A 24,335-nucleotide genomic window follows, 5' to 3' on the forward strand; every position below is an offset into this window, starting at 1 on the left:
AAAAGCACAATGAGTGTTTCTAACTGATAACTAAGGTGCAAATGGAGAAAGAAAAATATTTTTAAAATATAGAAATGTAAATCTTATTCTGACCCTCTAAGGACATCAGGCATGCAGATACTGAATGTTATCTGCTCAACAGAGAAACTAATCAATAGCCCATTTCCAACAGGAGTACTAGGGAGCAAAGGGTATTTTAAAGTCTGAATAATCATAGCTATTTTGCAAATCTAAGCAAACAAAACAAAAAAAATCAATAAATCTCCCTCTGGTTCTAGGCCTAGATGCCAGCCAGCCTAAAAAGAAATAAACAGTGGTATTAAATCATCTTTTTAAACTTCTTTGACTGTTAGGTCAAAAATGACAACTGCTTTAGATTAAATGTAGCTATTCTCTTTACATCTGTGTTTGTCAAGAGTTTCTGAAGATTTCCCACCCTTAAGCAGAGAGAGTGAGGTCTGAAGTTCAGGAAAATCAAGAAAAAAAAAAAAAATAAAAAAATCAGTGTTTCCTCTGTAAGAGATCTTCAGTGAAACCCTAAAAAGAAACGTAGTTAACAGCAATCATACACAGAGCTGGTAAAATATTCAGGCTATAAGGAATGAGAATAAGATCAAGGAATTCCAGCAGATTTGCTTCAATCCTGTAAATCCTACTTAGAAGGGTAGAACACAGCTAGTCAGCTTTCGCATAATTCTTTCCCCACTATGCAGTCACGTACAGGTCTCCACAGAAATTTTCTTAACCAGTGGGCTCAGCACCAGGAGCAACAGAACCCAGTTTTCTTTTATGCTCCAGCAACAATATTATGGAGTGGTACAAGCCCTGAACTCAGAGTAGATGTTGTCATGTACTGCAGTTACACATAGTAACTATCAATGGAATGACCCTAAATGTAAGCATGTCATTAAACATGTTTATACACCCAATATAAGCTTAACATGAGATGTGGAGAAACTGCAACTCAAATTACAAATGACAATCAGTAACGTGAGTCTTTTTGGTTACTGCATGGGATTCTCAGCCAAAAGAGCTGCTTGAGTACTTTTTAAAGAAACTATAAAACCTGCATGTTTCAGATAAATGCATCTGAAAAGCATTCCCTTTCCTCCCTTCTTCCTCCAAATATACACATTCCTTTACTGACTGGAAAACCTTAGCATGGTAGTTTTAAGCTTACAGTAGGCATATAAAGAGCCAGGGAAAATAAAAACTGAACTTGAGAAGCTCACTGTGAAGCGGTAAAAAACAAGACTTAGTGAGAATCTCAATTAGTGAGAACTAAGCAAAATTTCAGAAGTAAAAATACAACAAAAAAGTATTACATTTGCTGTTACAGATTGTTACATAATGATGTGGCTCTTGACAAACACTACATTTGGTACATTCAGCATAGTTGCTAACTTAAGAGGTGCAAAACTATACTTTATATTGTATTTTAATACAAAGAAAAACCATCACCAATACAAGTGAATTTAGAATTAATTTGTTCCTCATTACCACCTTAGCTTGTCTCCTGCAGAAAAAAGAATTAGCAGGTAGCTCTCCTTCTCAGAGAGCATCTTATGGACTGAAAATTCAATGTCATATAACAGAAGCATTTTCCCAAACTCAGGTGTGAATGTAATGTTCTTAGTGACCCCCGAGTCCTCCGAAGGCTCCATCTATACCATGATAGCAACAGCACAGTAAATTACTCTCTGGGATAACCCACTAATGAATATTTAAGTAACACTCAATGGCAACTGCTTCAGTAACTTGAAAGCATACACTTGAGCAAGATTTATGTGATGAAGAGGTGTAGACCTGGGGCTCCACAGAAGTCATCTTCAAGCCAACTACACATTCATGAAGTCTGCAGGTATCACATTCCCCATTTGACTGTTACTTTTTCTTTATGCTCCAAAGAATTCATAACATAAATGGTTATATTGCTAGTTCTCTGAGGAACTGCAATTTTTTTTAGTATCAATTGGGTACTGGTCCTTAAACTAGGACCTGTTTGCAGTTTTGTGTTACTCTAATGAAAAATAACAAAACTAACAGTTAATTATACAATTTCAGTATCAGTACATGCTTGAACTTTCCACCTTTTAGCCATGCTGCCCCTCAAATAAACAATGGGGCATTTTGCTGTAGACTATTATTCACCCACACCGACCAACAGTCTTGTATTATTTTATTACAGTACAGACAACATTATCAATCTGACACGACACTGTACCTGCAGATCAGAGGGTCTAAATCACAAGTGTCTATATTAAAGATATATTTCATCCTTACCAATACATTGTGTATTAGCAAGGTATTTTGCTGAAGATTTCTTTCTTGTTCTGCAGCCTTCTTGTAAATCAGCAGGAATTAAAAAAATTTCAAGAGGAACCAAACTGTGTATAAATACCAGTACGAATATGAGTCACGGTGTTACTATCCATTTTAAGTTGGCCAAATCTCTGGGCCTGAATGCTTACTGATAGCAGCTCCTAAGTTAGGCAAAAAACTTATATACAAAGAGAGGTCACCCTTTAACTTCAAAAATATGTTTACACACATTCCTAGAAGATTTTATTTCGCAGTGAGTACCTGACTCCACACTGCTGCTGGCTGGACAACTCACTGCAGAAATCCTTAAGACTGCGAGACCCAAGAACTTCATGCCAACAAACTCAGCCAATGGTCAAGAAGGCTGTTCTTCCACCCTGGAAACAAAGATGCTGTCGAGATCCACACAGCAGTGCTGACATATCACTTGATTTCAAACACTCACAGAACTGTATTTTTCACTTATTTTCCAAAGACCCCAACTTTAATTGCTTGTCTGCAGTCCCTTTAACAAAGCACATTATGCATAACGTGTGATATTAGGAAACCTCCTCAGGAGTTTGTTCACTTTGCTTGAAGTTAAGTTTCTCTGGGGTGACAGTGTCTCCTCATCCTCGTTCTCCCTGCGCTCCTTCTGAAACAGGAAAAGAAAGCCCAGAATATTATCTCTGTTTATTTTCCACCTTAACACTCACTCTCATAGAGTGCTAATAATTGTATTGGAATGTTTATTTCAGAAGAACACTATTTCTTTAAGGAAAACTCATAATAACATTTGGCTAAATAATCACAAGGCTTTTAAAACCCAAATAGTCTTCTTTAAATTGTGAAATTAATGAATAACTAACATTTTGTGAAGATTATATCTTTCCATATTCTTAATTAACAATATTATAAGCTTATAATAGCAATACAAACATGTTTTACCTTTTACTTTCCAGTTTTCAATTTGTTTTTATTGTAATCTACCAAATAATTGGAGGACAATTTTTCATTTATGATGTCAAACTGCAGCACTAAAAAGCTATTTATTAAATGATGATCCTATTACTAAAAACATAAAAACTTGAAACCAGTTTAAGGACAAGTTTTGTACCTGTATCAACCTTTAGACTTTGCTTTAACAGTGTTGAAATTTTAGAGATTAAAAATTGGAGCATATTAAGAGAAATTAAGAGAGTTGGCCAACAGCAACTGAACTCTACTTCAAGAATTTGACAACACAGAAAGGACTGGATGTGACTATTGTTTTATCCCTAGTTATAACATACAAAACATCTAGTCCCCTCCCATGCTCCTTTATTTTAAGGAAATTCCAAATTCAAAAAGGAAGAGCTGTGTTCCTGATGTACATCATCCTGCATCTCTCCTACAGTTCAGCTGGCTTTAGCTCAAATCAAATTGTTCATGGAACACTTATTGTTGGTACACAAATATGACTGAGGGCTTCTCTTCCTTTCCTACCACTAGCCCTAAAGAACACCAAATTGGCTTTAATTACTTCTGCCCTTGCCACGCAGTCATAGAACATCTGGATCTCCTTGGCACAAGCTGTATCATTGAAGTCATTCTGCTTCCAGCAGGCCATCATTACTGACATCTCTGTAATGCAAGTTGCGTCTAGAAGGGAAAAATAAAACAATGAAAGCTTAGGTATGCAAGATTTGATTCTAACATCCTCCACAGTACATAAATCTTCAAAGAGAAGTTTAAAATGAGGTAGAGGAAGATGAGAAAAAACAAAAGTGAAGTAAACAGCAGCATCTCATCATTGCTTCCATTAGAGAAGAAGCTCCTAGCACAAGGATTAGCACAGTCAGAGCCATCTGGTTGTTACATTTTGATAAAGCATTTATGTTAACAATTCAAAGCGCTTTATATGCAGGACTTGCACGTGGAATATTGTAAAATACAGACTGAGGATTGGAGTATGGGAAAATACTCTTTTCTAAACACCTCAAATTCCATAGCACAAACCCGACCCCCTTGCCTGCTGAAATGCTCCTGGTCTTTTGTCCAACTTCCCAAGGGGATGCTAAACAGCTACTACAGATGTTTTGTTTTGCGTTTTTCCTCTGCATTTCCTTAACGTTCAGCAAACGGAGTTACACCACAGCTTTCCAGCTGCAACATTTAGAAACCTTACAGAAACGCCCCTCAGAGCACAGGGCGCCCCCCAGCAGGGACCTGAGCACGCCCTGACATCACACGACCCTTCCCGGGCTGAGGCAGCGGGGCCAGCTACCAGGGACGAGGCTCGGGGACGCCGCGTTTACCGGCCCCGCCGCCGGGAACTCACCGCCCGCCGTCTCCCTGCGGTTCGCCACCTTGTCGGCCAGCACCAGCGGCCGGGTGGGGCGGACGAGCGGGGGCCGCTTCTTCTGCCGCCACTGCCCGCTGACCCAGCGGCCCACCCAGGCCGGGTACGCGGGCGCCGCCATCTTGTGTGCGAGGGGCCGCCCCCGTGAGGCGGCGCGCGGGCGGGCGGGCGGCGCAAGCCGGGCCCCTCACGGCGCCCTGAGGCAGGGCGAGTGAAGCCGCCTGGGGCGTGAGCGGGCTTCTCTGCGCCAAAGTCCGTGAAAAAGTCAGCACCTCTTCGCAGCTTCTGTGCTACACGCTAACAGTTCCCTCAGTTCACACCTCCAACCCTTTTCTGCTGCAAACCACCTGGGAATCATTTTTTTGTGTTATTTTTAAAATAGTATTTTCTTAAGAGTCCAATTTTAAAAATACGAGAACGCATTTCCAAGTAAACAAAAGTGATTTTGCTTTTTCCTCTTCAGAACCAGACTGGCATTTCTTCAGATCCAAATTCAAACACTGACTGGAAGTTCTGAAGCATTTTGGTAGGGAATATCTACATTTCTCTGCTTCCTTTTTTATTTTTTCCTGATAATACAGGAAATGAGCTATATTTCTAGCTTGGCTACCAGTGGAAAAGAAAAACAAACTGACACGTTCAACATAGAGGGCTTGCATCCTGCAACTCTAAATGTTAGAAGTCTTTCAAGCTCCACACAGAGAAGTCACTTCAGTGCTCAACATTCCCATTCTTGTGAGGTTGAGCTGCTCGTATTTTGCCTCTTCTATTTACACCCCCTGATAAACACTTTTCTCTGCTGCATTTGACTGCTGTAATTACTAACATGCCTTGCACAAGAACAAAAGGGAAGCAGCAAATGTTAGGACGTAAGAGAAGTTGAGCTGCATTCACTGTAAATCAACCTCCCTTTTTCCAAATTACATTAGCTAATGGTGGCAGCACCTTCAGGTACATTCACCTTCAAAAGCTGATCTCTCTTTTAAACAATTTCAAGAAAAATAGGGGGGAAGCTGGGAAAGAGAAAGGCAAGCTACACAAGGAGAATTTTAATAGCTTCCTGCCACTTACTGCTCTCTGCATTATAAACTTTTTTCTTTTTTTGGCATTCAGCCTGGGAGTGGAGCATCAGCCTAAGAAATTCCCAAGACGCCAAAAAATGTATGCAATTGTCTGCACACCCCACACTGATGCGTCTGAAGCATGGCACAAACCTTGGTTTCAAAGGGAGAATGTAGAACTACAAAAGAGGCTTGATACCCAATAGCCAACTCTCCCTATAGCCTGTATTTTTTACAACTGTTATCACAGAGTCACAAATGGACGGAGCAGAAGTCCTGACTTTTCAGGAGAAGTCAGAAAAACAGTTCTCTCAACAAACTGAACAGTGAACCCCACCGAAGTTTCATTGTGCATCCTGAGCATACACCTATAAAGAACATGTGAAATTCTAACTTTGTTTGCAGTTTTTCTTTACTTGAATGAGTATTATTAAAAGGTGAATCCTAGGCTGTGTTCCAGCTGAATTCAGTGTCAAAACCAAAATGAACCAGAGATGAAACTATTAGCACTAGATCTGAAAAGAAAACCTACAACACAACTGGAATAAGGAGCAGTTATGATGCTGCAATAAATGCATGCTAACAATGCAGTCCTAAAATACATTCAAGATATCATAACCACATCTTTCTGAACTGTTTGGATCCATCTTTCTTTGGGTAAATTTCTTGGGTAAATTCACCCATTTACTCTTCCCATACAACCTCATAAAACCCTTGCCTATCACTATTTATTCTCAGTTATCTCACCCTGACCTCCTTAACCTCAATGTGAGCTGCCCTAGGGCATCTCAGTTTAATTGGAGGTGCCTTAACTTTTAACTAGCCCCACTAAGAGGTGCCTCACTTTAACTAACAGTAAAACGAACCAGTTTGCTAAGATTCCAGTCAGTTCAGACTTAGTCCTGTCTGCTGAACTATTGTATTTGGATGTTACTAGCACTTAAGGCATTCATTAGCACAATGACAGAGGCAATGTCTTTCCTCATGTCACTCTCCCCACACTCCAGTGCTAGCCTACCTTGTCCTGAGCTATCTCCATCAGATCAGCCTCCCTGAACTACTTTGCTCACCTGATTAGATCTGAGCTGCCATCCCTAATCCCTGACTCCCAGACCTATTTTATTCCAGTCTGTGCTACTACAAGTTACCTGATGTCTCCTTATTTGCTCAGAGATGTCTTTGAGTGTCATGGTCTGTTTTGATCCATTCCAAGATCCCCCAAGCCATCTCTAGCTGAGCCATTTCAGTATTAGATTGGTCTTTTCTGCAGGAAAGAGTGTATATAACAATAGAAATTAAGATGCCAGTCATGTCAGGGTTCTGGAACAAATCCTGCAGTTCCATTCCTCTCCACCCTTCCTAATCTTTTTGCAGGGCCATGTATCTCTCGCTGCCAGCTCTGAGACACTGAATCATAAGAGAAGAGCACTTTGTTAAAGCTTGACATAGGCTTTGGCTCAGCTGGTCATATCACTAAAAGGATTTTGTCTCTGATTAATTTCAACTTGTCAGTAGAGGTCTCTGAGCAGAACTAAGGAAGTGGCCGCCCTGTATGTTTCCGATTAAATACAACTTCTCAGAAGGTGCCTGGAGATCCATCAACAACCTTAATTAAATCCAACCAAATTGATGACAGCTAATCATTAAGGGAGTGGCACTCTTGGGACAATGGGTGAAGAGTGGATATGCAAGGATGATATGGGGGACAGATGGCTGCTTGTCTAACACAGCAAAGCCTGTTTAAACAGTGATGTCCCTGATGGCAGTGTACCAATTCAATTTATTCTGCTCCTAGCCCTTAAGGAGTTATTTGTTCTTCCACCATCTACTGTTTCACAAGCCAGTTAAAATTACCTTCTGTCAAGGTATGACTGGAGAATTTTTGCTCTCATTCTCCAAGCAGCTACATTTTGGAGACCATTTCCAGGCAAAACAGTTCATTCTTTTTTCTCCCCAAATATATACTTCCATTGTTGCTTGGCTCTTAAACTGTTTCATTCTACTTACCATCAAAAATGACCCATAGAACAGTTCAGTTTGAAAATTACTACAGTAAAAGAAATAAAAGGCTTTTTTTTTTTTTCTGAAATGGTTTGCTGGATTTTTAACCTTCCATTGGACTTTTATTACTCCTCTCTCAAATTTCAAGATGCCATAAACTTATCCTACTTTTTCAAGTCAATTTTGAGACACAGCATCAATAGAATCTGCTGCTGTTTCATATAAGGAGTTACGAGGAGACAGATATTTTTAGAACATTAATGCTAGCAAATAAAGCTGTCTTGGCGGCTTTGAAATCCTCCCTCTAGTCACACAGTAAACAGGCAAAATGCACGACAAGCAGTGAAGTGACTCACCCTGGCTGGTAGAGGCTTGCCAATGGGTTTACAAGGGTAATCTCTTTATCACCTTAGTATTTGATATCTTTGCTAAAATTCCTGATTAGTCTCAGTTGTGTTTTCATAAATATGGGCACCTGCACAGTAAGAACAGGATTAACATAGGGGGTTGTATACACCGCTCAGTCTGAGTATCATGTAATCCTCCTAGTAGTCACAACACAAGTGATGACATTCAACCATTATCAGGCTGGTTTGGATTTAAAGCAGTGAAACGAGAAATCCACAAATAGCAGTCAAGAACTTACATAATACCTTTCTCCAAAATATTAATAGTTGCTGCAGTGACCTTCCTCTTTACTGAATCCAGATATTTGCATTAGTAGAAAGATGACTAGGATCATAAACTGAATTCACTTTGGCTAAAGCTGGCAGTAGTCTTTGAATGTTACAGAACAATCCTTTCAAATGAATGATTATGTAAATCAATCTCAAATTCTTTATTCCTGAAATAATTCAGTCTTAAAGACACACATTCTCACAAAGAACACTTTGACCAAAGAGAAAGAAGAAAATAAGAAAATAAAACCAGAAAAAAAATTATATCAAAATTAGAATCTAAGATTATCAAACAGTTACAAATATTGCACTTATAAGGGAGTATTTGTAGGGTAGTGGATATTCTTATTACAGTACTGATGTAAGCTACAAGCAAAGTGGACAGTAACAAAATGCATATGCCCTTCTAGGCCATGAAACCCAGCTTCTCCTTTTCTGCCTCCTCCAAAAAAAAAAATGAGAGAGATGAAAGCAGAGTCCTGGTGGGAAGAACTACCATTATTCAACATTTTGTAGTCCTTGGTGTCCAGAGAAGCAAAGGTTGGGAAGGTCAGTCAGCAGCCCGGAAAAGAACTGCAGCCACAACTCTTCAGCCAGCTGGGAAGATTAGCGCTTATCCTGCCACAGAAGTTTCCCTGGCAGGTACAGAAGTTATTCATACTACAAACTGGAAGAAGCATTTTAACCTTAATACTTGTGCACCACTTACAAACCTTTATAAATCACAAACATTAATTGTGACATATAGGAGAAGATACAGGTAGTACGATCTATTATTTCAAGAAAAATTCTGTAGGTACAAGGGAAACAAAGTTTGGGTGAATGTCTTTGCTGTAGATTGGTACCTGATATTCATTACCTTCTGCGAAGTTCACCAATTGTGAGACTGCAAAAACAGTTAAATCTATGAAGATGGTGACTAAGAAGAGAAAGCTGTTGAAGTTGGCTTGTGACTGAATAACAACCTCTAAGTTGTATTCTGAAAGCTTTAGAAAAAAAATAAGCAAACATTTGTGACAAAGTTACTTCATATCTGTGCAACTTTTATACCAGGATTAGCAAGGAATGTTGCAATTAGAAATACTCCTATTTGGCAACAGTCACAAAGCTCAAAGCAACAGCCTTCTGTAGTATAACACAGTGGAAAAAAGACTGTAGAACAAAGAAACAAGCTTGTTGGGCTGGGGGATACAATGTACTGAATACAGATAATAAACAGTGGTGAAGGAATACTGGTGGTGAGGGTTTTGAACTAATTCATGAAGAAGAGTCCCAAACAGTAGGTTTTTATCCAGGTTGCTAGCTACTCTTAAGTTTGTACATCGTATCTTCAACTTGACAATATGAAGATACTTGACCGTATCTTCAGTTGACAATAATATGCTCATTTTGCTGTGAAGGAAGGTAAAGTGAGGGTATAGGACCTGGTTAATCAAGAACTAAACAAGTGCTATGATACACAGATTGTTGCTATTGATACTTAATACTGTTACTCCTGCAAGGACGATACATTAAATTCATCATGTCTAATCCTGGTAAAAGCAGAAAAAATACTAAAAAAAAAGAACAGATGGGACTTGGTTGTTCACCCCCCACTTCCAGATATTCTGCTTAAATTATAGGATAAAATAGCAAAAAGCAGAATGTGCTAGTACCTGGATTTTTTATTGTTATGTTTAGTACAAAAAGCAAGATCAGAATTTCTCCTCCTGCCTATCCCAACAAAACTTGGATAAGAAAGGGTTTTGAGATATAGGTAATTAAAAAGACAGTCAAAGGGACCTGAATGATTTTCTATACAAATATGTGAAACAAAGAGAATCTGAAGTAACTCAAGACAAATTGAAACAATTTATTTAAATCTCACTAAGCTGTTCAGTAGAAGTTCCTATTCAGAACTAATGCAGACTTGATTTGTTTTATCTTAATTTACTTCTCAAGCACTGTGACCACTTTAATCCTGAATACACCTATCTATAATCTTAATCTGATTTGAGTAATCTACTTTAAAAAATAATTCAGATACATTCACTTAAGCATTCCTATACCCTGAATACCTGAAAAAAGGAATATAAACTGGTGAAGGCATTTTGGCTGAAGAGACATTTCTTACTATTATTATTATAGAAGGGAGATTTTAAAAAAGCAAATTTCTCCGTATTTTATACAAAAAAAAAACAGGTGCATATTTTATACTAAAGTTGTGCACTTTCCACATCTGCATGAACGCAGCTACAGTTGTAGATCTGCTCTGTCCCAATGCCCATATTTTAACACTGCAACACTGTGGTATCATCTGAGAAGCACACACTGGGATGTATATCGTTACCCATGCTAGTATTGTATCTATACCTAGAATATTATGAATTTGAGAAAAAAAATAGATTAAGTGATCCATACACAGATAATGGCTTAATTAGGGACAGAATGTGAATGCAGCCTGGTTCTCTACTTTTACTAATAGGCTTCAGGCTTGCCCTAGCAATGCATGAACGACCTTATAAAAATCAGCTAACATCATGGATTCTACACTTTCATTACCAAAAATTTATCTTAGGCATGGATAAACTCTAGCTATTTAGTCAGTAGTTACTTCTGAACAGGGGGGGAGAAATGGGGAAAAAAAAAATACTATTGTATCATTACAAACATTGCTGCATTGTGACCTGTGATTTGAAATCCCTCACACTAAGGCAACTCATCTTCCTCCAGTGCAAAATCAATTTTTTCAGAAAGGTACCAGCATACCAGGGAACAGGGGATTTTATTTATTTTTGTAAGAGATACAGGCTATGCAGTAAAGAACATTTATGTGTCATCACTTACTTTTAGGAATTCCAGTCACAGACCAGGATCATAATGATTTAAGATTAGGTATAGATACAAAAACAATCTCACTGCTCTTGATTCTGATCATCCACCTCAGCACAGAAAGACTGCATGGTTTGTATCCAGACTGTAGAGACTATTGGAAAGGCACCATCATTAAAAAGTATTTGTCTTTGCAGAAAGCTGCAGATACAAAAAAAAAAAAAAAAAAAAAAAAAAAAAAATCAAAGGCCCCTGAACTGCTGGCATTAAGAAGAGAACAAGAAGTCAAGATTATAGCTGGGATTTCAGATTTTATGGAAACTTAAAAGAACCAAAGCATACTAATTCTACTGTGGTTCTGCACAATACCTTTCAAATACTTGGTTGAAAGTTGTGAGTTAAATAATTTAGTCTCTCATCCCATTTGTGTCACCTGGAAAGTTAGCAAAATAGGAAAATTAGCAAAATTAGCAGAAAGAAAATGACCTGCCTATAGGTATCCAGTTACCCTGAAAAAGCAGGAACATTTGAGGCACATTTACTTGGAGAGAAAAGTCTTTATTGCTGCAATTTCGTAAGGCACAGCTGCTCTCCAAGGACATCAGTCTTTTATAATTCCTTTAATAGAAAAAGGTATTTGTTAATAGCAGGTAATAGTAAACTTTTATTGAGGAGAGTAAGTGGTGAAATATTTATTAAAAAAAAACAAACAATGACGATTTTGGATATAAAAAAGCCCCTGAAATAAGTTAGGGTACTTGAGCAGTCTGAAAACATGTTCCTCTGTAGTCACAGAAGCCACAGAGAAACTATACCAAATGCAAAATGAGAGTAAACTCTTCTTCTGCGTCTTATGTAGACACCTGTACTTCAAGAGCACCTTCACACCACAGAGCTGAAATTCAAATAAAAGCAGTTGCTCACATCTCCAGAGATGAAATCCAACGACAACAGAGAACTACTCACTTCATGCACCAGAAAAACAGTGTCTGCAGGAGGCTTTTCTCCTACTTCAAGGCAAACATTTGGAGTGAAGTAAGAATTCTCAGTCTCAACTTTCAATGCAATTTTCAGATCAAGCTCTTAGAAAGATGGGTCAGTGCTGCCTGGTCCTCTTGAGAAAAATCTCATGCATATAATCCCAAAATCTTCCCTGATGCGACTCATTCCGATGAATCATAGCAGTAAGGGCCTCACCCTGATCCAGGCTTTGCCAATAATCCTGCAGCCACATCTCTTTCCAACTGAAACACAAAAAGAGACATCACCATAAACCATTAAAAAAACAAAAGGGTCTGCAGCTGTAATAGCAGTAAAACTTTTTTTTTTTTTTCTTTAACCTAGGAGGAAAACCGGCCCAAGGAAGGTCATGACAAAATATGTTGTTTATGTGCCATTGTGCTCCAACTCATTTAAAGGAGCTTGCCATGAGAATTCACTATGGAAAACAAAGTTAATATTAGCTTCAGAGTATTTTAGAAATACCAGCATATAACCGTAGAGTTAGCCAAAGCAACTAAACTATTCATTGTTGAGAATACAACCTTCTATTAAAATAAAATCTTACTGAGTCCTCACATGATTTTAAGAGTAGCTTTCCATGGCCAGTATGCATATTATAGCAGTTAGACTAGGAATCAATCTTTTCGGACAAACCATTTAACAACTACAGAATTACAGCTAGTCATTACAAGCTCAGGTAATGCATGACAGAGAGAAAAATCTCCATATCCCTCAACCAACTTTCTTCTTTATCTCCAGACCATGTGGCTAAGTACATCATTTCTTTTTCAATGCACATATTCTTGAACTTTTCATTGCACAGACAGTGTCACATTTCCTGTCCCATTCACGATCTGGTGGACTACTACTCTCATTTGTATTATATTGAGGTATAACAATAATTTAGCTAATAATTAATATCCTTCCTTCTTATGATTAACTGATTATCTTTTCTCTGTTACAGCTGCTACCCAGCCATATCAAACCATCACACATTCCAGCAAGAAGGATCAAAGGTTATGTTCTTTTTAATTTGCCCATGAGAGTTGCCCAATACTTGTTAATTTATCTATAGAACTTTTGCTTCTCCTCCTAGTCACAGAAAAAAGTACAGTGCCTTCCACATTCACTCTAGACGCCATATATTAAAGCAAGCATGACTGCACTGCCCAGAAGCAGATCTCACCCGTTATTCTGGGAATAGCAAAAGAAATGCAGAACGCACATCAGTGGGACTTTCATTGTGAAGCAGCACACAACATGTATGCCATGGGAATTAGCTTTTGGGAATCAACAGTGTCATCTACAGTGGGACGTTTCTGCAGAGTACACCAACAAAGACCTCAAAATAAAGCTTTTAACATCGATTACCATGTGAAGGATCACAGACTGCGACTTACTTCCGCATACAAAAATGTCTGCCTACAGGTTCGTTTGTAAAATGAATCACTGGGACATACCATGAGATCACACTACTTAACAACTAAATTCATTAACCTCTGTTCAAGGATTGCCAATATGAGTTATATGTTTTTTAGAGCACACATTAGGAAAGCAAGTATACTAGCATATGTCCTAGACACAAGGATAAGAGGCAGCAGGTAACAGAAAAAAGAAAATGTTCTGCAGCTGAATTCTATGGCAACAACACTGAAAGAAATTCCAATATCCAAGTGAACACTTTGTCAAAAACATTAAATGAACACTTGACATTTTTCTTTTCACACTGCTGTTATTGTTTTTTAAGAAACAAATTTTACCCTGATTCTGTAGCTTGAAAAAAAAAAAGGTATACCAGGATGAACAGGACTGCACAAATATTCTGAAATTATCAACTACATCCACTGAAACACTATGACCATGAGCTACGGATCTATCTTTAATACTGGTTGTTTTTTAAATTCTATTGCAAGGGACACCTTACACTGGCAAAGGTGATACCCTTCTAAGCTCGTTTTCTCTCATCCTAAATAAACTGTGACATCAACATAAAATAGAACTAGCAAAATTATGATGGTTTCAAAGTATTTATTTATCATAGGGACACTGGCTTCTCTTTTCTTGAGAGGATAAAAAAAGAACGTGATACTGCACATTAAAACTGTTTAGGTAACTAGAAAGGTGCTGTCACTTAGTCTTCTTAAATTTATCTTTGCAAATTCTCCACCTTTGGAAAATGAATCCATATCACGGAAACAAACAAAACATTTCTCTTCACAAAGATGATGAGAAAACATTATCCAGTCCAAGAATAATTGCAGGTTCCAGTTCCTATTAAACAGATGTTCCAATCACAAGGAACACTGTACCTCGCTATTTTTTTGTACAAAGCAGCCAAGAATTCAAGAGATCATAGCTAACAACCTGTATCCTAACACATACAAATGGTTATTCCACAACTTTTTTTACATTTATTTTGGTGTGAAGCCCAGAAGTCCAAACACAAGTGAGGCTGAAAGCATAAGGATCTAGGGAACACATCTCCACACTCGGAGCTAAGGACAGCAAGGTGAAGATAATAATTTGCTCTGGCTACATACGCTCAAGAGAGAGATTCTGTTAATTCAGCACATTTGTCAACACTAGAAACAAATTACATCTGTAAAATAAGAGTTAAAGCACATACAGATGTGCAGGGTAACCATATTGTAATTAGGTACTAGTTCTAAAAATATAGAGACTTTAATTGCCTGTTATTTCCTGTTCCAGAAGCCTCCAGAGCCCAAAGTCACCCTGTATGTTTATAGTCAGACTTTATATATTGGTTATGAGACAGAAACCACCGTACTTCGCTGGAGATCGTCTTAATCGTACCTCCGAAGGTACATAAACATTTACTTTTTTGGAGACATCTTATGTTTACAAACAATGGGAAAACAACATACTATGGTTCAGCAAGACACAGAAACCTCCATGGCATGCAGCTGTAGCTTCAGTTACGGACCAACTGTACAGAACTCCTTGCTGATAACGACTACACAGAACGATGGAGCATCTTAATTTGTAAGTCACATAGACACCCATCCTGTCTTCTAAGGTATTTCTCTACTGCCATCTGCTGCTCAAGTAGAAGAAAATTTATGAAGAAGTAGAGAATACTCACTTTTATAGAGCAGGACACTGCACAGCACATTATAAGGGAAAAGCATATTTTGCTATCAAGACTGAGAAAGGTGTTGCTATATAAAAGCTCCAATAAATAAATCAGCCAACAGAAAACAAAAGATTACAAAGGCATTTATCAGATGATCATAGAATTTTCAGACCCTTTTTACCTACAAGTATAATTATCATATTGAGTAATTGATAAGTTATTTGTATTGTGAAAAATGCTTTTGGATCTAGACATGTTATGCTAGTAATGTGAACTATGAAAATCAAGTGCACTGTACTGGAAAACACTTGTCCTCCAAACAAACAAAAAGAAAAGGAAAGGAAAGGCAAAGGCAGACAAAGGATAACCAAATCGCACAAGGTCACAGAGCATTTGAACATATTACTAAGGGTCTCTCACATTCATCATTAAGCCACTAACCAACGTTACCATTCAAGTCTCTTTTTCAGCTTCAGTGTCACACAATATGAGAACAACCATGCCGCCCACAAGGCATAATATGAATTGTAACTGGAGATGTATTAAGAGATTCTTCAAGTGCCAAGCATAATTGAAAATTACAGTTGCTATTATTTAAAGCTTTTTTCTTCAAAAAGCATAGTACTGGTACATTACCTGTCTCCTCCAGAGAGGTCTTCAACATTTCCAAACCCAGGGGTTGGCATAGGGCATCCCATGTGCTGGAAATGAGCTACGCGAGGTCTAGGAGCTGGAACCTTCCCACGAGACTTTTTGTGTTCCTGCTCCTCTTTGATCCGGGCGTTCTCCCTGTCACAGACGAAACACTCGAAGCCATTCAGGTAGTTGGGCAAAGTCATGTCATTCACACCCCACTCCCGCCTCTCCAAGGTCTCTAACAAGAACTGGTTTTTGATTCCCCCGGGGTTTTTATACTCTAGATACTTCATGTATTCCTCTCCGTTCTCATCCAGGAAATGAAGATACTTAGCCAGCTCTTGAGGGCTTTCAAAGTCATCTATAAGAATGATGGAGAGGTTGTTTGGCATCCAGTCCCGTACAGCTGGGGAGCCTCGGTATACTGGGACAGCGCCCAAATGCATTGGACGCCACAGCTTTTCTGTCATGTAGTCATTACATATGGCATTCTCCAAGGCCAGGTGAAACTTGTACCTGGCAATAAAAGCCATAAATTCAGAATCTTCTGTAGTGGCTGTAGAAGTGTCTTTCAGTCGCTCACTGGGAAGCTCACGGTTATGCAGGCACTTCCCGTAAGAGTCAACCTAAAACAACAAGTCATCTTTACAAAAGGATTTTTTGCCCAGAGATTGTAGTCCTTATAAAATTCCTAATTTCGATCAGTTCCTAGCTACTTAGTTTAGCCTCACTTTCACTCCAACTTCTTTCCATTTTGAGTACTCTAGAGTCACAACTGTCCTTTAACAGATTTAGAAGAAAATGAACGCTCAGCTTCAAAAGTAGCACAAACTACACTACAGATAAGGCAGGGGGAAATGCAGGAAAAAAAAAAAAAAAAAAAAAAAGAAAAATTGTACTTATTAGAGGATAGATCAGAAACTGAGTGATAAGGAAAGACATCCACCTTTCTCCATATTAATTTAAAAGTCATCTTTCTACTTAACAGAAATCCAGGACTTTTCCAAACAGTGAATTCACACAGCTCCCTCAAATCCCAGAAAGTTGGCCAAAATATTTTCAATTTGTTAGACTGAAAAAATCTGATGGAGGGAGGTAGAAGAATAGCGTCTAAAAATGAAAGACAGGATGCTTGATCTGGAGTCTGCTTTATACTTTGACAATACAATTATATTTTTAAATGGTTTTGTCTTTACTTCATTACTGAGCAAATGATGGTAAGAAATGAATCACTACCTTTGGAAACAGCAGAAATGGCTAGGGAAAGGATGTTTCAGATAAGGAGTAAAACCAGATGCTTTTTTCTCATCTATTATCCTTCAGAATTTTTAAGAAAAAAGCATTAGACTGTTTTTCTACTCGAAAGAAACTGCGTTATTTCAGTTCATGAAGCTGCTCTCCATCAGCTGTGCCACAGCAGTGCAAATCACCATAGAATAACATGGTTTTACCAATGCAAATGTGGAGCAGACTTTCAAAACACAGCAAATTTTTCATTACACGCTGATATTGTTAAATGGAAGCAAGGCTTGTAAACGGACAGCCTTCCTTTACACTAACTTCAAGCTCCTGGGATCTCAGGAACTTCTAGCAAGACTGATCTCATTCAGGCTTAGTACAACTTGCGACTGATGCCAAGTCTGGCCAATTCCGTGACTAACAGCTACCATCAGGCCTACCTACTGCCATGCGGTGCAGTCTAGACCATGCTTTTGGGAGGCATACAACTAGTCTTTCTGTCCAGCTTGCGGTCGGCATGCTTCCCGTTACGACTCGCGTCTCGGCTAGAAACGAGGACAAACAAACCCCGTTAAAACGAGAACCTGCAGGCGGACGGGGGCGGCCAGGTGGTGCCACGGCCTCCCCGCACGGCACCCACCTGGATGTACTTCATGAGCTCCCGCACGTAGCGGTCCCTGTCCGAGGGCACGTCGCAGTGGGACTGCATGTACAGCACCGGCCCGTAGCCCCGCCGCCGCCACGCGTCCTTCTGGGCCAGGGCCAGCGGCGGGCCCCGCAGGTAGGCGATGCTGGGCAGCCACTGCAGGGTGAGCGGGTAGTCCGACTCCCTGCGGAAGGTGGCCGTGTAGTTGAAGAGGCGGATGCCGGGCGGGTGCGAGAGCAGGTAGTTGTTCATGGGGGATTCCTCGTGGAACAGCGCCCACGTCTGGTGGGGCAGGCGGGGCAGCGGCGCCTCGTAGGCCCTGAAGTCGGTGCCGTAGAAGATGAGCGCCTTGGTGCGGCGGTGCCGCGCCACCCGCCGGCTGCGCGTGGCCAGGCAGGAGCCCCGCGGGCAGTCGATGCGCTCCGTGTCCCCGGGGAAGTGCGGGAAGAGGCTGCCGCTCCACCACAGCACGATGGGCAGCGCCTTGTTGCCCCGCGTGTCGTTGTTGCCCGGCCCGCGGTACGACGCCGCGGCCGCCAAGACCGGGCCCGGGGGGCCGGCGGCCTGCGCCCAGCCCTCGGCCCCGCACGGCGCCTCGCCGCCCGCCTCCCCCTCCGCCGCCAGCACCCGCGGGACGCCCCACGCCAGCGCCAGCGCCAGCGCCAGCCAGAGGCAGCCGGGCCCCCGCCGCGCCCCGCAGCCCCGCATCGCCGCCTGCCCGGCCACGGCCGCCAGGAAACGGCCGCCGCGGCCCCGCCCGGAGCCGGCCTTCCGCCGGGAGCAGCGCGGGGAGCGGCCGCCAGGGGCGGCAGGAGCACGGCGGGGACCCGGGGAAGGAAGGGGCTGAGGGGGGGCCCGCCAGGAGAGCTCTGCCCCTCGCAGGGGGGTGATGGGGGCAGCGGAATGTAACGCCAGCCTGCTGAGGCTGCTGTGAAGCCTCCCTGCCCCTAACGCCCCTGCACCCCACAGCGGGCTGCCAGCGCACCCAGCGATAGCAAAACCCCCCCCGGCCCCAAGCAGGCACGCAGACACTGCAAAGTACAGCGAGTTTTACCTCCAGCTAGCGGCCACAATGGGCAAGCAAAACATCGAGTAACAGAACGGGTGGCTGGGAGGAGCTACACCTCCGCGCAAAGGTCACTTAAGGTGCGCTTCTCTACCAACCTGGGATAACGCGATATTGAAATACTATCGAAATGGTGAATTGATATTTGATATTTGTATTAGGACTACATTATAAAAATCTAACAGAACAATTCTAGATTTGCTAGTAATAGAAATGATATAGGCTTCAAATTCATTCCCTTAAGAGATAATTGCAAGTATTGTGGGATCAGATCAAGTTTGATGTAGGCAATAAAGGACACCTGTTAGTAGGGACACAAGCAGGGAAGCACTCTCTGTTTAAGGAACAGGCTAAAAATCCTGGAACATTCATGTTTTCTTCTGGGAAGGTTGGTCTTAACACTGCTCAGACTTGATTCAGAAGCATTATGGTCAGTGCAGAAAGACTGCCCTGCGTGCCACCCCCGTCAGCTCCACCACTCGCTCAGTCCCAGCAGGTCCGGGGCTCAATCCCAGTAGACATTGGCTCAGCAAGGCAATCTCCATACACACTGTACTACCACAACGGTTCCTGCAAGCACAATTTACTCCGAAATTAATGTACAAGATGCACAAGGCCCATCATTATTGCAATGTATCTGTCCAGTAGTGGATTCTGAACATAATGCACATTCTGTAGAAGAGATTAATCTGAAAAATATTCCATAGCAAACTAAGTAATTGGATGTTTCTACCAATGGCTGTCTTGTGCTTTCATACACACTATTGCAAGGTTATCAATGAAGTGTACAGTATCAATGCTCTAGGCTACAGTCCGGTTGCACTGCCAGTTCAATCTGAACTTTATTTCTGCAATTAGTCAAAAAAAAAGAAAACAAATCAAACCCCAAGAAACAGGAGAAAAAAGATAATCAGCTTCCCTGTTATCTTGACTCCGAAGCAGTAACTCTATTTCTCTGAAAAATGAAGACTGCAGAAGTCTTCAAGCTGGCATTGTCACAAGGTAACAGCAATACTTTTCCAATTAGAAAAAAAAAAATGAAGTCTTTGCAAAATGAAAGTTCAGAAGGGGCAGAAAGTTAAATTTTTGTTTATCTAATGTTTATCTAAGCAAAGTAATACTGAGATTAAACAGCACCTTTTGTCTGTTGGCTCTTGTTGAATTTCTTACCACCATTCACTGTGAATAAGAAAAAAAGAAGACTGAACCTGGTCAGCAGAAGATTGGATTGTAAAGGCCCACTTAGCTAGACTTCAGCCATTCCCATTTCCTCCCTCCCGCAAAATACAGGGTTTGGAAAAATAAGCAGTGTTTATTTACTAACAATGACATAAAATACATCTTAATATATTTTTATTTCTTTACAAATTAAAAGATGCATTGGAAAAAACAAGTGAAGAAAACAAAAGGTTCATTTATGATCTCATTTCCACCCCCACACCCCCCAATATTAATACTAGAAATTAGTATTTGTGGAAGTCTGTGGTTGCTGAGCCTTATATTCCTGGGAAGTTGTTTTTTCTCCCCCTCTGGTCAAAAATCCTCTAGATTTTGGGCTGGAGGCAACACATGGAGTAAAAAGTCAGCCACATTCATACAAAAATGAGGAAGGTTCTGTCATTGTGAAAGTTCCTCCATTACAATTTTCATACTCCCCTTTCTCTGTAGTGATGGGAGGGAAGACAAACTAGCAGCATTAGAAGAAAAATGGATTTATATACATGCTACAGTATATGGAACTAAAACCACAATCAAATATTTTTCTGATCTAAACAAGGACTTTCTTTTGAGATGTCAAGCCCAGGTCTTATCTCCTTTAATCCACCCACGCTTTTTCCTCACACTTTTAGTACTATTGGTGGCTCAAACTCCTGGGTATTTTAGGAACACTTGTTAAGTGTTCAAGCTAAAATATAAAAGCCCCCTTTCAGAAGTGAATAATCAAAGCCCTTAGGATTCTGAATTTGATTTACACTTGCTCCCTTTTCATAGGAGTCTTCTCATTCACCCTTGCAGAATGGAGTGGCAGAGTGGCCAAAATGGATGGACTAATCTGAGGTATTTTAGTTTAACAAACAGGCTTATAAAAAGGTTTTGTGCAAGCTGATCACTAGGCTGAATGGGGGAGGGCATAAACATCCACTGATGAAACTCTTTGCTACGGCCCTGATCCTTTCCAGTAACTGAAATCAGGTACTTGCCATACCTAATACAGTACAGTCTAAATCTGTTTTTGTATCCCCTTCCTTCTAATACAGGGTCCAAAGCAGTCTCAAATTCGCATCAGTAAAACTCAAATTCCTGCTTGTTTGCTATGATTCAGAATAGTGTGGTTGAAAATGGCCACCTCCTTTTCATCCAGTTCCCACACATCACCTTGTTTAAAAGTATTTTCTGCTTAACCTTAAGAGGCTTTTGTTCCCACCACCATCTGGATAGACAGGTAAGCTCTGCAGAAGAAGAGAGGCCATGGAACATGGATCATGTAGGACATCACGGAGCTGTGCAATGAGAAGGAAAGGAGTCACCACCCACACCAACAGGGAGCTCTGACTCTACCCCTATGCTGTTCAGAAGCTAGTTATTGTTGTTCCCTGAACTATTAATTCCTCCAGTACAGATCTGCACAGCAACTTATAGTACAGGGAAGATTGTGGAAAGAAATTTGCCCTCCTGCCTCCTGGCTTACCACTTATTTCTTTTTTCAAGGATTTCTGGTTCAGACAGCCACATGATACATTTGTGCTCTGCAATGTCACGTTTCCCTCTAAAAAGAGAAAGAGGCAAAATGTTTGGCTGCTTTAGCTACCATCACCTGACATGCCTCTTGTCCTCCCATCCTGCGCATCCTCTTCACACTTAGAGCATGCACACGCGCCCATACAAACACACAGCAACTACCAGAAATTTTGAAGGTATCGCTTTTTCACCCAATGTTGAATCATGTACAGTGAACTGAAAAAAAAACTACATTCATTACAACAGGATTAGCGAGCATGGGGGGGGGGTGAACTCCTGCCAAGCACAGGAAACAATTTAGATACAAGTAAAAGACCTGGTATCAAAGGCCTTTTTGTTTGTTTGTTTTTTTTAGCCCTCACCAGGAAAAAAGAAATTATCTCTCATACGGGACTGGGAAAGGTTGAAAGGATTTCTGCTTATGCAATGTGTATTAAAAATTATGGAATTGTACAGATTTCTACGTTGTCCTTTTTGAGGGCGCTGGGCCTTCTGATCAGGTCATTAGTGGAGGCTGAAATGTCACTGCTGAGTTCCAGCACCACTCCCTCCTCTAGCTCAGTAGCTGCCGAATCTCCTTGTGCATGTGACACAGGAAGTCCACATATGAAGCTCCCCCAGTCAGGCTCTTATCCTCCACCAAAAAGTGTTTGAAGAGCATTTCCAGCTTATCTTCTTGCTTCACAATTATTAACTGCAAACAAAAGCAATAGTGGATAGTTAACAGAACTAATGTTCCACAGAAAAGAGAAAAAAGCTAAATAGCTCAAAAAATCCAACAAAGATAACTAGAACCACTGAATATATTGCTTATGTGCTTTCACTTCTCTAATTAAGTTGGATTAAGTCTCAGCCATACTTAGAAGGAAAATACCGCATGGTATGTGGTATGTGGTTTGTGCAGTAGTATGTTATGTACGAAATAATTCTAGTTTCAGAACTATGTTAAACACAAAACTCCAAAACTAATACCTGAAGTTTTTTGAGATGCTTGAAAACTTATGTTTGAATCACAGTTTTAAGAGTAAATTCAGCATTAGCCTTTACATGAATAAGACTGGTATCACCTGCTCTAGTAAAAGTAAAAGGGAAGGGGACTTAGAGCTATGAATGAGGGGCTACATTTTTACCTTCATGTAGCGGGATCTTTGCACCTGAAGCATGTCAACAATAGATCGTACTTTCTTTGAAAAGGGATTTTCCAAAACAGGCAGGGTATTCTGAAATTAAAAACATTCAATACCCATTAGACAAATAAATAGAGTGCAATTTGAAAAATCTCAGCAGTTTCACCATATTATGTAACGTTACAAATATATTTACCACCACTAGCGTAACATTTATTTGACCTCAGCTAATTAAAAGAAAATAAAACATAGCATCAGAAATGAAGGTCAATTTTTAGTCCCAATTATGTATCACCTGTTCTCCTGTCAGTGGAAATGTGGCTTGTCAAATAAAGCCAGCCAAAACAACGTCAACATGCCCAGATGAGGGATGTCTCCATTAGTTTCACATATCTGCGCTTCTCATTGTTAGTAAGAATAAATATCTTTAAATTTTTTCCCAACTTTCTTTCTCATTGTTTTAACTATTGAGTGATTATCATAGACAGCATCTCCCACACTGTCACCCAGCTCACCAAAGTGCTGCTAATCTGACTGAAGGATGACACTCCGAAGAGGTTCTGGATCAGGCCTTGCTGCACATTCACTCCCACCCAAACGAAGATGTTCAGCCCATTCTCCAGCAGGTATATGTCACCCTTGGAGAGACGTTCCTCTGAGTTGCGGATTGCTGCTGGTAAGGAGTCACTGTCAACATCTGCTTTGGTCTGTTTTAGAGTGAATTAAAAAAAAGTCAAGGTTATAAAATAAAAACATATTAAGTTCTGAAAATTTCTGCCACTAAGACCCCAGTGGTTTACCGATTGCTAGGACTCATAATACTGCAATAGCTCAGACTTAAGCATTCATTTTCTTAGCTTAGCTTTCTTACTGAACACGACACAGAAGCAGATTAGAAACTCTTAGTTCGCAAAATAGAACAAAAGACTGTTGTGAAAGTATTCTGTAGTTCCAATATTGCTTTCTGGAGCAAAATTGGTACTTACTGTTATTCCAGCAACTATGTTACTGAAAAGTGAGAATAGTAGGTGGATTTTCCCTGCAACAACTATAATTACTACATAAAATTACAAGATGGCTTAGGATTTTTGAAAGACTACTAAAGAATCACAAGATTGTTGTCATGTGCTCACAGCTCAGAGAAGATCTCAACAAATTCACAAGAGGCAGTAATGTACCTATCACTGAAAAGAATTAAATGACGTATCCCAACAGATGGCAGATCCCAAATACTTCTCAAATTACTTCCCACTGATAAAATACAAATGCCAGTCCTTAAGGTAAGTCAAGACAACAGCAAGTCTCCAGTGTTAAGAAACTGAATTACTCACCAGGGGCAAGAGCCTGGGGTAAAAGAAAACATTTGTTTCTGCCACATCCATGGATGTGACTAACTGGCGAATGTAGGCACGGTCATCTGTTGTGACCTCCGGACCAGGCTGAAGGACATCACTCTTCAACACACAGTTCAAGTACACAGGAAGCAGCTTCATGCATTCAGGGAGGATCAGCTGCAAGTCACAAGCAGACAGAAGTTGGCCAGCTCTCTTGCTGAATAAGTTTATGCTTGACAGAACAAAGCTTACATGAGCCA

General features: G+C 40.4%; 3 protein-coding genes across 3 annotated transcripts in view; all 3 read right to left on the minus strand.

The window, feature by feature from the left end:
- Window positions 1-2,162: 2,162 nt before the first annotated feature.
- CHCHD1 (coiled-coil-helix-coiled-coil-helix domain containing 1) lies at window positions 2,163-4,775 on the minus strand. Its single transcript, XM_084289830.1, has 3 exons — window positions 4,622-4,775; window positions 3,824-3,942; window positions 2,163-2,956 (listed from the first exon to the last, which is right to left on the minus strand). Exons 1-3 carry the CDS (start codon window positions 4,761-4,763, stop codon window positions 2,843-2,845), a joined length of 375 nt encoding a protein of 124 aa, XP_084145956.1. The 5' UTR covers window positions 4,764-4,775; the 3' UTR covers window positions 2,163-2,842.
- A 7,069-nt stretch (window positions 4,776-11,844) lies between these two features.
- FUT11 (fucosyltransferase 11) lies at window positions 11,845-18,517 on the minus strand (the record flags this gene model as incomplete). The annotated part of the gene is made up of 3 exons (XM_084290176.1): window positions 11,845-12,436; window positions 15,925-16,550; window positions 17,804-18,517. The coding sequence occupies 3 exons, from the start codon at window positions 18,515-18,517 to the stop codon at window positions 12,289-12,291; spliced, it is 1,488 nt and encodes a 495-aa protein (XP_084146302.1). The 3' UTR covers window positions 11,845-12,288.
- Window positions 18,518-19,582: 1,065 nt separating this feature from the next.
- SEC24C (SEC24 homolog C, COPII coat complex component) overlaps window positions 19,583-24,335 on the minus strand; it is a 34,202-nt gene continuing 29,449 nt past the window's right edge. The window contains exons 21-24 of the mRNA XM_084290177.1: window positions 24,073-24,252; window positions 23,257-23,448; window positions 22,745-22,834; window positions 19,583-22,308 (exon numbers count right to left, since the gene is read on the minus strand). Coding sequence (XP_084146303.1) covers window positions 22,168-22,308; window positions 22,745-22,834; window positions 23,257-23,448; window positions 24,073-24,252 — 603 coding nt within the window. The 3' untranslated portion in view covers window positions 19,583-22,167. The remainder of the gene's footprint in view (window positions 22,309-22,744; window positions 22,835-23,256; window positions 23,449-24,072; window positions 24,253-24,335) is intronic.

This window comes from Netta rufina, assembly GCF_964035555.1.
Source record: "Netta rufina genome assembly, chromosome: 7".
In the NCBI taxonomy this organism is placed as follows: Eukaryota; Metazoa; Chordata; class Aves; order Anseriformes; family Anatidae; genus Netta; species Netta rufina.

Coding starts and splice junctions, on each gene's coding strand:
- CHCHD1 (XM_084289830.1), bottom strand. CDS start 4,763: ATGGCGGCGCCCGCGTACCCGGCCTGGGTGGGCCGCTGGGTCAGCGGG. Junction 3,943..4,621: donor CCGCAGGGAGACGGCGGGCG/GTGAGTTCCCGG, acceptor TTTCCCTTCTAG/ACGCAACTTGCATTACAGAG. Junction 2,957..3,823: donor ACTGCGTGGCAAGGGCAGAA/GTAATTAAAGCC, acceptor TTCCTGTTTCAG/AAGGAGCGCAGGGAGAACGA.